This window comes from Melospiza melodia, chromosome 19, assembly GCF_035770615.1.
Source record: "Melospiza melodia melodia isolate bMelMel2 chromosome 19, bMelMel2.pri, whole genome shotgun sequence".
Taxonomy (NCBI): Eukaryota; Metazoa; Chordata; class Aves; order Passeriformes; family Passerellidae; genus Melospiza; species Melospiza melodia.
In genome coordinates, this window is record NC_086212.1 from 887,072 (window position 1) to 898,612 (window position 11,541).

Below are 11,541 nucleotides of genomic sequence, written 5' to 3' on the forward strand. Positions count from 1 at the left end.
ATTTTGTGGTTGTCTGTCTCTTGTGTTTTTTTATATGTTTTACTGCATAGATATAAAAGCTTTATCAGAGGGTAAGATCCTGCAAGCCCTTCATTTGAAAAGTTCAGTGAAAATGTCTAGTATTCAGCTTCGGGGAACTTAATTGTAACACATTTGTATTGTAAAACAGTTGATTGAAGGTACTTATTTTCTGCTTCCATGCTTCAGCATTCTGGATGTTGCACTCCTGCTCTCCCCCTGCCCCATCACCAGGTGTAAAGCTCTTCCTTCACAGACTGGCAGATTTTGGGTTTTCTCATTTGCATACATTTGATTTGTTTCTAAAAACTGGGTTGTATACTAATGGCTATGGTGTACAGCAATTCAAACAACCAGATTGTTGCAAGAGTCCTGTCAAGCTGTGAAGAATTGAAAGCTTTAGTTTAGAAACATGTTATGTCACCTGTTGTGTTGCCTTGACCTAGACCTGAGAGTGAATAAGTGTGATTTGAGTTACTGAGTTAATCCTTTGGTTTGGTTTCTTCCAGAGTAACAGCCTGGCAGAAAGCATTGCTAATTCCAAGCCAGAGAAGGACCCTCCAGATGTGGAGCTAAAGGCTGAGAATTTCATAGTTGATGTAAACACCTCTCAGAGCGGGTTCAAGTAAAACCTTCTCCATCACAGAGGGCCTTGTGTGGTGCAAGAACAAAGCCCCAGGGTGTCTGTGGCTGCAGCCTGGCTCCCTTGGAGGCTCAGAGGTTTCCTGTGGGGGCTTTGCTGTGGTGGGAGGGGTGGGGCAGGAGGGGGAGCCTCCCTGGGCTGTCACCTGTACCCTGCCCCTGGTGACAAATGGGCTCTGTTGTCACTGTCCTCCCCCAGCAAGGAGGATCCTGTGGGGTTTGATACCTGGCTGTCACTGGCAGCAGCCCAGGCACCACTGGGTGGGTCAGGGAGGCAGGAAACCCCCAGAGGGAGGAAAGAGGCAAAGTGACCTCCAGGTGCTGCACTCCTGGTGCCTGGCAGGCACAGAGCCCTGCAGCCAGCAGTGTGGGAGGGAGGGAGCCTGAGGCAGAGGAGGGAGCTGGGGCACTCTGCAGGCTTCACCCAGCTCCATCCCTGCTCTCAGCTCATTCTGGGAAGAGACACTGGCTTTCCACAGAGTGCATCACCAGCTGCTCCTGCAGTGCCCTTGCACTGAAGGTTCCCCTCACTGGGCCAGACTGGAGCAGCTCACTGAGCTTTGCAGAATTTACCTGGGCTTTTCCCATCCCACAAACTGAAATGGTAGGGAAGTGGGTCCCTGCTGACCACAGAAGTGTTGGTGTACCAGGCTGATGTAAATAATGTCTAAAGCTCATGTTTATGATTATGAGCTCTGCTGCAGCCTCTGTAGGTTGTGTGTTTTGGGGAGGCCCAGGCTGGCAAGGGACCAGTCCACTTCCAGTGCTGGAAACTGGAATGTTCCAGAGCACAGCTGGGAGCTGGTCACTGTAAATGTGAATATCCACCTGGCAGCATCAGAGCAAGGGGGGGTAGAAGAAAATGCAAATACCAGATTGTTTTTTTAAGTAATAATTTGTTAAATACTGTTTCATTTCATGACTGTAATTTTCAGGAGTGGGGCGTGTGTGGCCTTTTGTATTTATTGTGAGAAAAATAAAGACAAACATTAACAAATGCCATTTCTTTTTTTTTTTTGCATGCAAGGTTATTAGCATGGATTATGGAATGAAGGAACAGAATCCAATTGATAAGGTTCACTTCTATTGCAAGGCTGATCCTTCCAAGGCAGTTAAAATCAGTAAAGAACAGGTAGGTTTGTACTTTCCTTCTGAAAAGCATTTTCACCACCTGTGATGATCACAGTCCTGGGTGGTTGTTCATGCAGAATTTGTGGAGAGGTGGTGGGATCCATGGCCTTGCAATCTTCAGTGTGTGTTGTACTGTGACAGTCTGGAACCCTGACAGCCTTTACCTATGAACAGTATTTAATTGGAATACACTAGGAGTTGGAATATCACAACTGCTTTGGATAAAACTCATGGATTGTAGTGGAGCTTCTTACTGGTATCCTTCTGTATTCTAAGAAATACTAAAGCTTTTTTCTGTTTTATTTCAAAGGTTTCAAAGCTTTTACCCAAAATATTTATGGAGCAGGTTGTCCGGGTTTATTACAAAAGTCAGGATCCACATATTATTTCAGCTGCAAAACAGTACTTTGTTCAGTGGTGCATGCAGAATGATTTCACCAAACCACAGGTAACAAATTCACTCATTATATTTCTTGTTTAGAGCTCATAATCTTCTTCCATAAGCTTGCTTTTTCAGTAACAAGTTGGACATTCAGGCCTTGCCTTTGTGGCAGAGGCCCCCACTCACTCACCTAACCCCTGGTTTTATCACAGCTCCCATCTGGGGGTGCTTTGGTTTCACTGGAGGCTGGAGACACCTGAAAGTACCACAGGATCATGGAATCATGGAATGGTTTGGGTTGGAAGGGGATTTTGAAGATCACCTTGTTCCAAAGCCCTGCCATGGCAGAGACACTTTGCACTAGACCAGGTAGGGGAGAGAGCTGCATCCTCAAACAGGAGAGGAGTGCTCCTGGGTGGGATGCAGGCATGGAGAACTGGGTGAGGCCTGTCCTTAAAGTCATTCTTCTGGCCTCTGTCTGTTAGAGCAGGTAGTTTTAGAGGGGCTTTTTACAGATGGATCAAGCAGCAGCTCTCCCTGGTTGTGGAGTGTGGTTGTGTCCTCTGAGCACGTTGTTCAGGTTCAGGCACACCCACCCTGCAGGCCCTGGGTGCTGCAGAGCACAGCAATGTCCATCTCAGCAGCCAATTCCTGCTCTTGGGCAGCTGATGGTCTGTGTTGGAGTGCCTGAGCACAGATCACCCCCTGCACCTGCCTGGGGTGAGCCCCCCTGCCTCAGCTGCTCTTCAGCCCTGCTGGATTCAGACAGTGCAGGGCACATCCAGCACCAAGGGGAGCTTAATTACAGCAGGGCTAATGAGAGGCTGTGCTGAGGTCACAGGAAACACTCCAGTGATTCTGTTAGTGGAGCAGTGACCTTCCAGATTTTTTGGTAATAATTTAGGAAGAACCTGACTGCCGGTGGTGATGTCTTCTCAGGTAAGGCACTTTTGTCTCCCCACCACTGCAGCAGATTCCACCTCTGGGATGCACAGTCACCAGTGTTTATTGATTTACAAAGATTCTGGGACCTTGCATTGATTTTTTCCTGTTCAGTCTGAGAGTGAGCTGCTTTTCCCTGGCCTTAGAATGGAAAGCAAAAGTGAATTAATGTTTCCTGTATTTTCATACTAGGATGGTGATGTTGTTGCTCCTCATCTAACTCCAATGAAGGAAACCTGGAATAAGATGACAGATGATGAACACAGGAGAGCCTCAGAACCCAGCTGCAAACAAAGGCTTTCTTTTGATAAGTAACAGGTTTCTTTTTGGTGCTATGCAGTCTCCTTCCTCAGAAGCTGAGTAAATTTGAGCATCAGCTTTTCTAAAAGCTGGTTGGACGGCCTGGAATAATTCACAGAACAATGCAGAATGTATTTTGCAATACAGAATGTTTTAATGTAGATATTTAAAGTGCATCTTCCAGATGGACTTCTAAAAACCAATTTATTACAACAGAGTCAACTTAGTTCTCATTGATTTTTTTAATGTAGTGGCACTGTGTAGCAGGAGTAACTTTAAAAATTGCAATTCATTTTTATTACAAGATTTTACTACTCCATCCAGTCCTGGTCCCTTCCTATTGCATGACTTAGCAGAAAAAATCCCAAGCCAGGTTTGATGGGGTTTTTGGGGGGGGCTGGGGTTTTCTTAGTGTCTGAGGAGGAGAGGGATAGGTATGCTTCTGAAAATAGAGTGAGGTAAAGAAGAAAGTACCATGGGAGGCATCTTCAAAATTAGCAAAATTAATTTAATGAAAAAAAAAAAAGGGAGGGAGAGGGGAATCTTTTGATAATCAAAGATTAAATTTCTGGGATTCAAAAAGCTGGTGCAAACCTCTTGCTACAAGTGACCACATTTTTTATTGCAGTAACAATGCATTGCACTGCCATGCAGCCTTTTATTGTTTTATTGTGTATTTTTGATACATAGAATGTTATATTTTTTACTGTCTGTCCTGCAAAGACTGCTCAAAAGGCCAGTGGTGTGAGCAGTTGCAGGAAGGCCAAGCTGCCCAGGTGTTTGCCAGGGCTCAGGTGTGCAGAGAGGGCTGTGCCAGCAGGGCTCTGCACCAAGAGCACCTTGGCTGTGCTGTACACTGTCCTGGGCAGGCAGGCTCATCAGGAATCCCTCCATTCTTGTATCTGCTCTGTTCTCCTGGACCTCATGGCTGTCCCTGTACCATTTTTCTGTCTCTTGTAGATCTCTGAGGGTTCTTACAGTTTTCCTGTACTGGCAGTACTGGTGTGAGTGTTCTGAATGTCTGTGCTGTTGGACAAATGAAGACCATTTTCCTCTCATCTTTTACTCAGGTCTAAGAGGAAGGCTGCTTTCATTAAATAAAACCTCAAAGCTTGAAAAAGTCTGACCACAAAACTAAAAACAAAAGTAAAAGGTTCAGTAATGCTCAGGAATTGGAGCAATCTGTGGCCTTTATATCTGGAAAGGGGAGAGAGGTGTTGTACATCTGGCTCAGGCTGTCAGGTGTGGGTGGCCAGGGTAGGTCCTGAAAAACAGCCCAGTGGGAAGGTGCTGTGATAGAACTCCACAGCCCCTGTAATGTCTCCTTTGCCCTTTTTATGCTGGGAACTGATGCTGTTGGAGGGAGGGAAAATGAGTAGCCAGGTGCTTCTGCTGCTTATGTGTCTGAAGGTGTAATCTCTGGTGCTCCCTGTCTAACAGTATTTCAGACCTGCAGATGAACCAGATTGGTTAGAAGGGCTTGTGGCCTCTTTAAAAGCTTTTAAAAAATTTGCTATTCCTCAAGAAACAATATCTTAGAAATATAATTTATCTCCCTTGTCTGCATAAGATTGAGTTTCATTTTGATATAATTTTGTTCTTGTTGATTTGGTTTGTTTTTAATTTGTTACTAACTGCACTTTATACTTGGAAAAGACCTTTTGTTTATGTTAAACCAAAAGTGTATACTTAAATTTAAGTTCTGAGAGCATTTCTTTTCTCAACCTCTTCATCTGAGCCTCTCTGAAGAATAAATTTATAAACAATGATTTACTATTCTTTTAAAAAACTGCAGTGTGTGGACTTTATTAAAAACAGTCTTACTGTGGCATTCCAAGCAGCCAAGGTGTCTGTGGGAGAGTTTCCCTCTGCAGAGGTTCTTGGTTGCTGCCTCCTCGTGGGCTGCTGGTGCTCAGTGTGCCCACCTGGCCCTGCCACAGCCTGGCAGCCACCCCGGGGCCAGGGCAGCCTTGGGTGAGGCTCCAGCTGTGGGGAGGGCAGGGGGAGCCCTGCCTGAGCAACCCGGTCCCTCCTGTGGTGTCAGCCTCAGTGAGCTGGGCCAGGAGAGCAGGGCTGCACCAAAGCCTGGCTGCAGGACTGGGTTCACAGTCTGGGTTACCAGTGGCACAGGTCTCGTGCTAGGGGCGGTGCTGGCTCCACTTCCAGAGGCCCATCACTGCCTGACAGGGCCCACCCTCAGCATGTTTGCAGATGGGGAGATGTGGCTGATGCTCCAGAGGGATGCGCTGGGATCCACAGGGGTCTGACAGGAACCTCCTGAAGGTCACAAAGAGGAAGTGCAATGCCTCCTTCTGGGAAGGGTAATTTCCTTCACCAGGATATGCTGAGGACCCCAACCCATGAGGAAGTGTAGAGGAAGGGATCCAGGAGTTCACCATGACCCAAAGAATGTGCAACGACGCCTCTTTCGGCCAAGTGTTGCAGCGGTGTCCTGGTGTTGTCAGCAGGTACAGAACCCTTTCCCTCTGCTCCACAGCAGTGAGGCAGCTCTGGAGTGCTGGGCCCAGAGCTGGGCTGCCCAGGACGGGACACAGGGACAGACTGGACAGAGTCCAGCACAGGGCCATGAAGCTGATGGAGGGACTGCAGCGTCTCTGCCATGAGGAGAGGCTGAGAGAGCTGGCACTGCCCAGCCTGGAGCAGAGCAGGCTCAGGGCATCTCATGCCTGGGCATGAAAAGCCAGGGGGAGGCTGCAGAGGGGACAGGGCCAGGGACAGCCCCGGGGGCCTCGGGCACAGAGTGACCCACAGGAGGGGCCCTCCGAGCTCAGGAGACGCTGCTGCACTGGCAGGGTGGCCGAGCACTGCCGCAGGTGCCCGGGGAGCTGGGGGAGTCTCCACCCCTGCAGAGACTCAAAAGCCACCTGGACACACCCTGGGCAGCCGGCTCTGGCTGGCCCTGATGGAGCAGGGGCTGGGCAAGGTGACCTCCAGAGGTGCCTCCAGCCTCCCCCAGCCTGAGCTCCTACCCCAGGGTCACTGGCAGGAGTGTGAAATGGGTATGAAGTCAGGCTCTGTGTCAGTGCTGGGATTAGGAAAAGGTCCTGGTGGATACAAGGGTGGTGCCAGGGTTTGGTGCTGTGCAGCCACTTTGAGCAGGGAGCATTGGGTGGCACCAGGCACAGGGGCTGGGTGCCCTGAGTTGGGTGCCCTGAAGGGCTGCAGGGGGCTCCAGGCACGTGTCACTGGGGGTCTGGGACAGTGGCACTCTGCAGGTGGAGGGGGGAGATAGGAAAGGGTAGAGAGAAAAGGGGTATGAGAGGGTTGTGTTGAAAATAGGGCTGGTCAGTCTGCCTGAGCCCTGCACCATCCTGTCTGTCCTCTTAAATCCATTTTCACCTGTTTCTCTGTGAAGCTCCCGGCCTGCGTGCATGTGTGCTGCAAGGAGTAAGTGCCAGCTGCTGGAGAGATGGCACAGGCTGGCCATGGGAGATGGAATCAGCAGGGAAAGGACTGCCCACCATTGCACAAGGTACTCAAGGGCTGGGAGGGTAGGTGGGTGTAAAGCTGGGGCTCTGTGGGATGCAGGCCTCACAAAATTGCAGATTTAGGGACAGGAGCTGATAGCAGGTGAGGTCATGGGGTGACACTTCAGCTGGATGTCCAGCTGTGCTCCCATGATAAATACATCAAACGTGGTCAAACCAGACAGGCCCTTGCCCTCCAGTGGAACCCCCTGAGCCACCCCAGCCTGGAATCCCCCTGAAGGGTTGGGTCTGATGCTTGGATGGGGGGGGGGTGGAGGAGGAGGAGGAGGAGAGCTGGCTCAGCCTCCAGGAATGAGGGTAAACCCTGTCAGCCAGGCAACAGATTGTGGAGCTCTGGCTGGGAAGGGCTCTTGTCATCCCCTCCTGAGGAGGAAGCCCTGGTGCTCACAGGGTGGCAGACAGAGGGTGGGATGGGTCCCTGGAGCTGTGCCCCAGGCTGACCCCCCACTCTTGCTGAGGCCACACAGCCCAGGCTGAGACAGGAGAAGGCTGTCACAGCTGCTGGCCTGCTCCCCACCACGCCCTGCACACCTTCACAGAGCCACTCAAGGGGCAAGGATGGGGCCAGGTGAAGTTTATTGAGGAATGGTGGCCGTGCTGTCCCCAGCAGTGCCAGAGCCAGCCCTGGGGCAGAGGCTGCCTGGGCTGGCTCAGTCCCGAGGTGTCTCTGCTCTTGGAGCTTCCCTCTCCCTGTGGGGCCCTGCCGTGCCAGCTCTGCCAGTGCCCTCCCCCTGGGGCAGCTCTGCCTCATCCCAGCCAGGTGGTTTGGGGTCGGGCTTGGGGTTAGGTTGGGGCCAGGAGCAGAGTTAGGGTTTGGGTTCGTTGTGCTGTGCCACTGTGGGCCCGTTGTGGCTCTGCAGCCACACGGCAGCAGCACTGCAGGCCTGAGGCCCCGCTGCTGTATATTCCAATCACGCTGCCCCCACCGGCTGCTCTTTCCCCGTGAAATCGGGATATTATTGGGAGCAGGTGAAAGGAGGAGGGGGTGAGGCTGGAGGCATCCCGCAGGCTCTGCAGGTGCTGTCAGGGAGCAGCTGTGCTCGAGACATCAGTCCAAAGAATCCCCTCTCCTGCACCTTCTTCCTTGGGTGCCTTTGCTGGGGTCAGGGCAGACCCCACATTTCCAGATCCTGGATGCAGAACTCCTCCCGCTGGGAGAGGATCTCGTTGTCGAAAGTCTCGCAGGGCTGGCTGCCCCCGCGGTGCAGGTCCCCGTCCAGCCACAGCCCAAACCTGCCGCTGCCAACGTGCCGAGAGCGCGGTCAGCTGCCACCGCCCCCCATGGCCGGAGACACCCACGCCACCTCTCGGGCCAGCGGCCACCTCCCGTCCTCACTGTCTGCTCCCCAAAACGGGCGTGAGACGGGACAAGCAGGGAAGGGGCTGGGAGGGAGCAGGGAAGGGGCAGGGAAGGGGCAGGGAAGGGGCAGGGAGCGGGGTGGGAACCGGCAGCCCTTCCAGCAGGCAGTAGGGTCAGGGAATGAAAGGCCCAGCACTGCTGGACAACCCGTGCCAATGTTTTGGGGTTCAAACCCTCACGATGTGCCTGGCCCCAGCTCCTTTGGCAGCCGGGGTTCCTGTGATGGCTCTGGTGGCCATCGGGGCTGGGGGCCCTCTGAGCCGCTCAAGCTGGCGGTGCAGTTCCTACCTGCCCCCACCGACCATCAGCAGATTCACATCCCCGTTCACAAAGAAGTCGTTCCTGCCCGTCCACCTGAACACCTGCATGGGGACAGCACACAGAGGACCGTGGGCTGGGGCAGTGTCCCCATCCCCATTCCTGTCCCTGTCCTTGTGGTTGGTTGTTCCCCAGGCTGGCTCTGCTCGGGCATCTCCTTGTTCCACATCTCCGGGAGACCCGGCCGAGTCTGTGGTTCGCATCCATCCCTGCCAAGAGCCCTGTGGGCCTGCCAGGGCACAGCTGCCCCCACTGGCGCCCCGTCACGCACAGCGGGCCCGACATGGCTGCTCAGCATTCTGCCAGCCTAGAGCTGGGCTGCGACCGCCCTGCCATGTGGAGGGACCGCGGTGACAGCCAGCTGGGCGGGGTCCCCTTCCCTGAGCTTCCCTCCCCGACGCTGCCTGGGATTCGCCTTCTCCCCCAGCCCTGGACAGCCCCAGGGGCTGCTGCCAGCCCGGTCCCCCGGCTGCTGTCCCCGGTCCGGCCGAGCGCAGCCCCGGCCCCCCCCAGCGCCGCGGGGACCCCCAGGCACGGCCCGGCCCTCGGGGCACGGCCAGCCCCGGCCCGGGAGCAGCCGCACCTTCAGCTCGGGGCAGAAGGAGAAGAGGAAGGTCTCCCCCGTGCCGTAGAAGCCGCTGCTTCTGCGAATGGCTGTGGCGGAGAAGGCACCGAAAGCCTGGGGAAGCAGAAGGGGGAGGCTCACGGGGCTGCGCTCACAGGGGCTCCCAGCGCCGGGACGCGTCCCCATCCTGCCCACGGAGCCAGGAGGCGCCCGAGCCCCGAGCGACGCGGGGCAGCCGGGCCGGGAGGGCACGGCCGTACCTGCGCCTCCGTGTCCCTGATGAGCAGCAAGGCCGGCGAGTCCGGCCGGGCCCCGCTCCGGTACAGCGTCCGCAGGCTGAAGCCGTCCCGGCCGGTGGAGTAGAGCAGGCGCCAGGGCTGCTGCGTCAGCCGCGGGGGCAGCTGGGGGCCCAGCTGGGGCACAGCGGCCTCAGTCGGTGCTGGCCGGCTGAGCATCCTCCCCTGCCCCAGCACTGACCGGAGATCCATCGAGAGTCCTCCCGGGAGGAGGAGCGCGCATCATCCCTCCAAGCACCCGCCTGAGCATCCTTCGAGAGATGCTTCCAAACGCCCTCCCCTTCAACACATTCCCAAAGCGTCCTCACCCTGCAAACCCCTCTGAGATGGCTCCCCAAGCATCCTTCCCCCCAAGAGGTGACCGAGGTGACCCAGGCACAGGGAATGTCACCCATCTGGCCTCACAGGGGACATTGCTGGTAGGACAGCGGTCACGGCGGGTTCCCTGCGCAGGCGGGGGTGCCTCACCTCCTCGATGTCCCTGTCCCGCAGGATGCTGCTGGGCGTGCTCAGCACCAGCCTGCTCGGCTCCTCCTCCGCTGCTGCCGGGGCTCCCTCCCAGCCCCGCTGCCCCTCTCCAGCTGGGTCCTCGCATCCCATGGGCAGCTCCTCGTCCTGGTCGGGCTGGGGGCAGCAGGAGATGAGAATCACTGCGGGCCGAGGGAGCAGCAGCTCCCGAACCCGCCCGGCGTGGGGCGCCTCCCATCCTCTGTCCGGGGGCTGGGAGAAGGGGCCCCAAGCCCACCGAGATGGGCACCAGGCTGAGCCTACAGCCCAGCTCCCGGCTGCCCGCTGCTACTGACAGCCCAGGCGCCAGGCCGGGCCGTGCCGTGCCGTGCCATGCTATGCCGTGCCATGCCGTGCTATGCCGTGCCGTGCCTTGGCACCCCGCCAGGCCGTGCCACCGCTGCGCACGGAACTTCAAGGGTGTGTGGCCACCCGAGGGAGAGGAAGCGGTGGAGGAGGAGGAGGAAGAGAAGGCAGGGAAGGTTTCTACAGCTGCAGCTCCGTAGAAGGGGTGAAGCCTTGCCTGTTCCCTCTTTGCTCACGGCCAGGCTGACCTCGCAGCGTGGAAGGGGTCGGGGATGTGCCGCGGTCCTGGTGGCCGCTCGCGACAAGTGTCTCAGCCAGCCCCGCGTTCAGGCTGTGGGTGCCGCCCATGCCCAAGGGCGGGTGGGCAGCAATTCCCTGCCCGCCCCTCTGAGGGATGAGCGAGTGCAGCCGCAGGGCGCAGGAGCTCTGTCCCGGGATCCTGGCGGGGCAGCGGCTGCAGGGACAGGTCCCGCTGTGCCCGTCACCCCCGCACCTGCCCAGCCCCTCGCTGTGCCCAGGGCAGCCCCCTCTGTCTGTCTGTCCAGCCCCGTGTCCCGCCGGTGGTGCCTCCCAGCGCTGCCCCAGAGCTCCTTCCTCGCTGTCCCTCCCGCCATGGACCTACCAGGAGCTGGTAGCCGTACCGGAGCCCCCTCATTGCCGCTGCTCCTGGGGTGCCGGGGCTGCGCCCGGGGAGCGCTGGCCACCGCCCGGGGTTAATGTTCAGCCGCGCCCGCCCCTCCCTGGCCACGGGTGCGTGACGGGGCTGGTGCGGGTGCCAGCGGCTCCCGGGGGCGTGGGCGGGCATCCCGCTCCAGACGGGCCGTGCTGGCCGGGGCTGGCACCTCCCCTGCACCTCGCTGGGACCAAGCACAGCCCCAGGCCGGGGCTGCCCTGTGCAGAGCCGCTCTTTGCAACACAACTGTGGCAATGCCTGTGGCACCTGCCAGCACCTGCAGTGGGGTGAGCCTGGCTGGGCACCAGGCACCTGCCAAGGCCTCTCTACTGCCCTCCACAGCTGGCGAGGGCTGAGAGAATCCAGCAAAAGGGTCATGAGTTAAGGACTGGGTGTGATCCCTCATCCAATACTTTCAAGGCAAAATAGACTTGAATTAGAGATATTAACTGAATTTATTACTAACAAAATCCGAGCAGGATAATGAGAAGTAAAATGAGACCTTAAAAACACCTTCCCCACACCTCTCTCCTTCCCAGCTCTGTCTCCACCCCTCCAGCAGTGCAGGGAGATGAGGAATAGGGGTTATGAT

General features: G+C 56.1%; 2 protein-coding genes across 6 annotated transcripts in view; one reads left to right on the forward strand and one right to left on the reverse strand.

Moving 5' to 3' along the window:
- SAMHD1 (SAM and HD domain containing deoxynucleoside triphosphate triphosphohydrolase 1) overlaps positions 1-5,147 on the forward strand; it is a 27,176-nt gene extending 22,029 nt beyond the window's left edge. For 2 of the 4 annotated variants that reach the window (XM_063172081.1, XM_063172084.1), the window contains 4 exons: positions 528-617; positions 1,688-1,792; positions 2,102-2,239; positions 3,308-5,147. In XM_063172081.1, the coding sequence (XP_063028151.1) occupies positions 528-617; positions 1,688-1,792; positions 2,102-2,239; positions 3,308-3,430 (456 nt within the window). In that variant the 3' untranslated portion in view covers positions 3,431-5,147. Of the gene's footprint in view, positions 1-527; positions 739-1,687; positions 1,793-2,101; positions 2,240-2,385; positions 2,543-3,307 lie in introns of those variants that run through there. The other 2 variants (XM_063172082.1, XM_063172085.1) reach the window with 2 other exon arrangements.
- TLDC2 (TBC/LysM-associated domain containing 2) lies at positions 3,548-10,108 on the reverse strand. Of its 2 annotated transcripts, none has more exons than XM_063172086.1 (4): positions 9,428-10,108; positions 9,186-9,281; positions 8,573-8,646; positions 3,548-5,692 (listed from the first exon to the last, which is right to left on the reverse strand). In XM_063172086.1, the coding sequence occupies exons 1-4, from the start codon at positions 9,653-9,655 to the stop codon at positions 5,554-5,556; spliced, it is 537 nt and encodes a 178-aa protein (XP_063028156.1). In that variant the 5' UTR covers positions 9,656-10,108; the 3' UTR covers positions 3,548-5,553. The 2 variants fall into 2 exon arrangements, with proteins under 2 accessions (XP_063028156.1, XP_063028157.1); XM_063172087.1 differs by lacking the exon at positions 3,548-5,692 and adding an exon at positions 7,484-8,163.
- Positions 10,109-11,541: the final 1,433 nt, after the last annotated feature.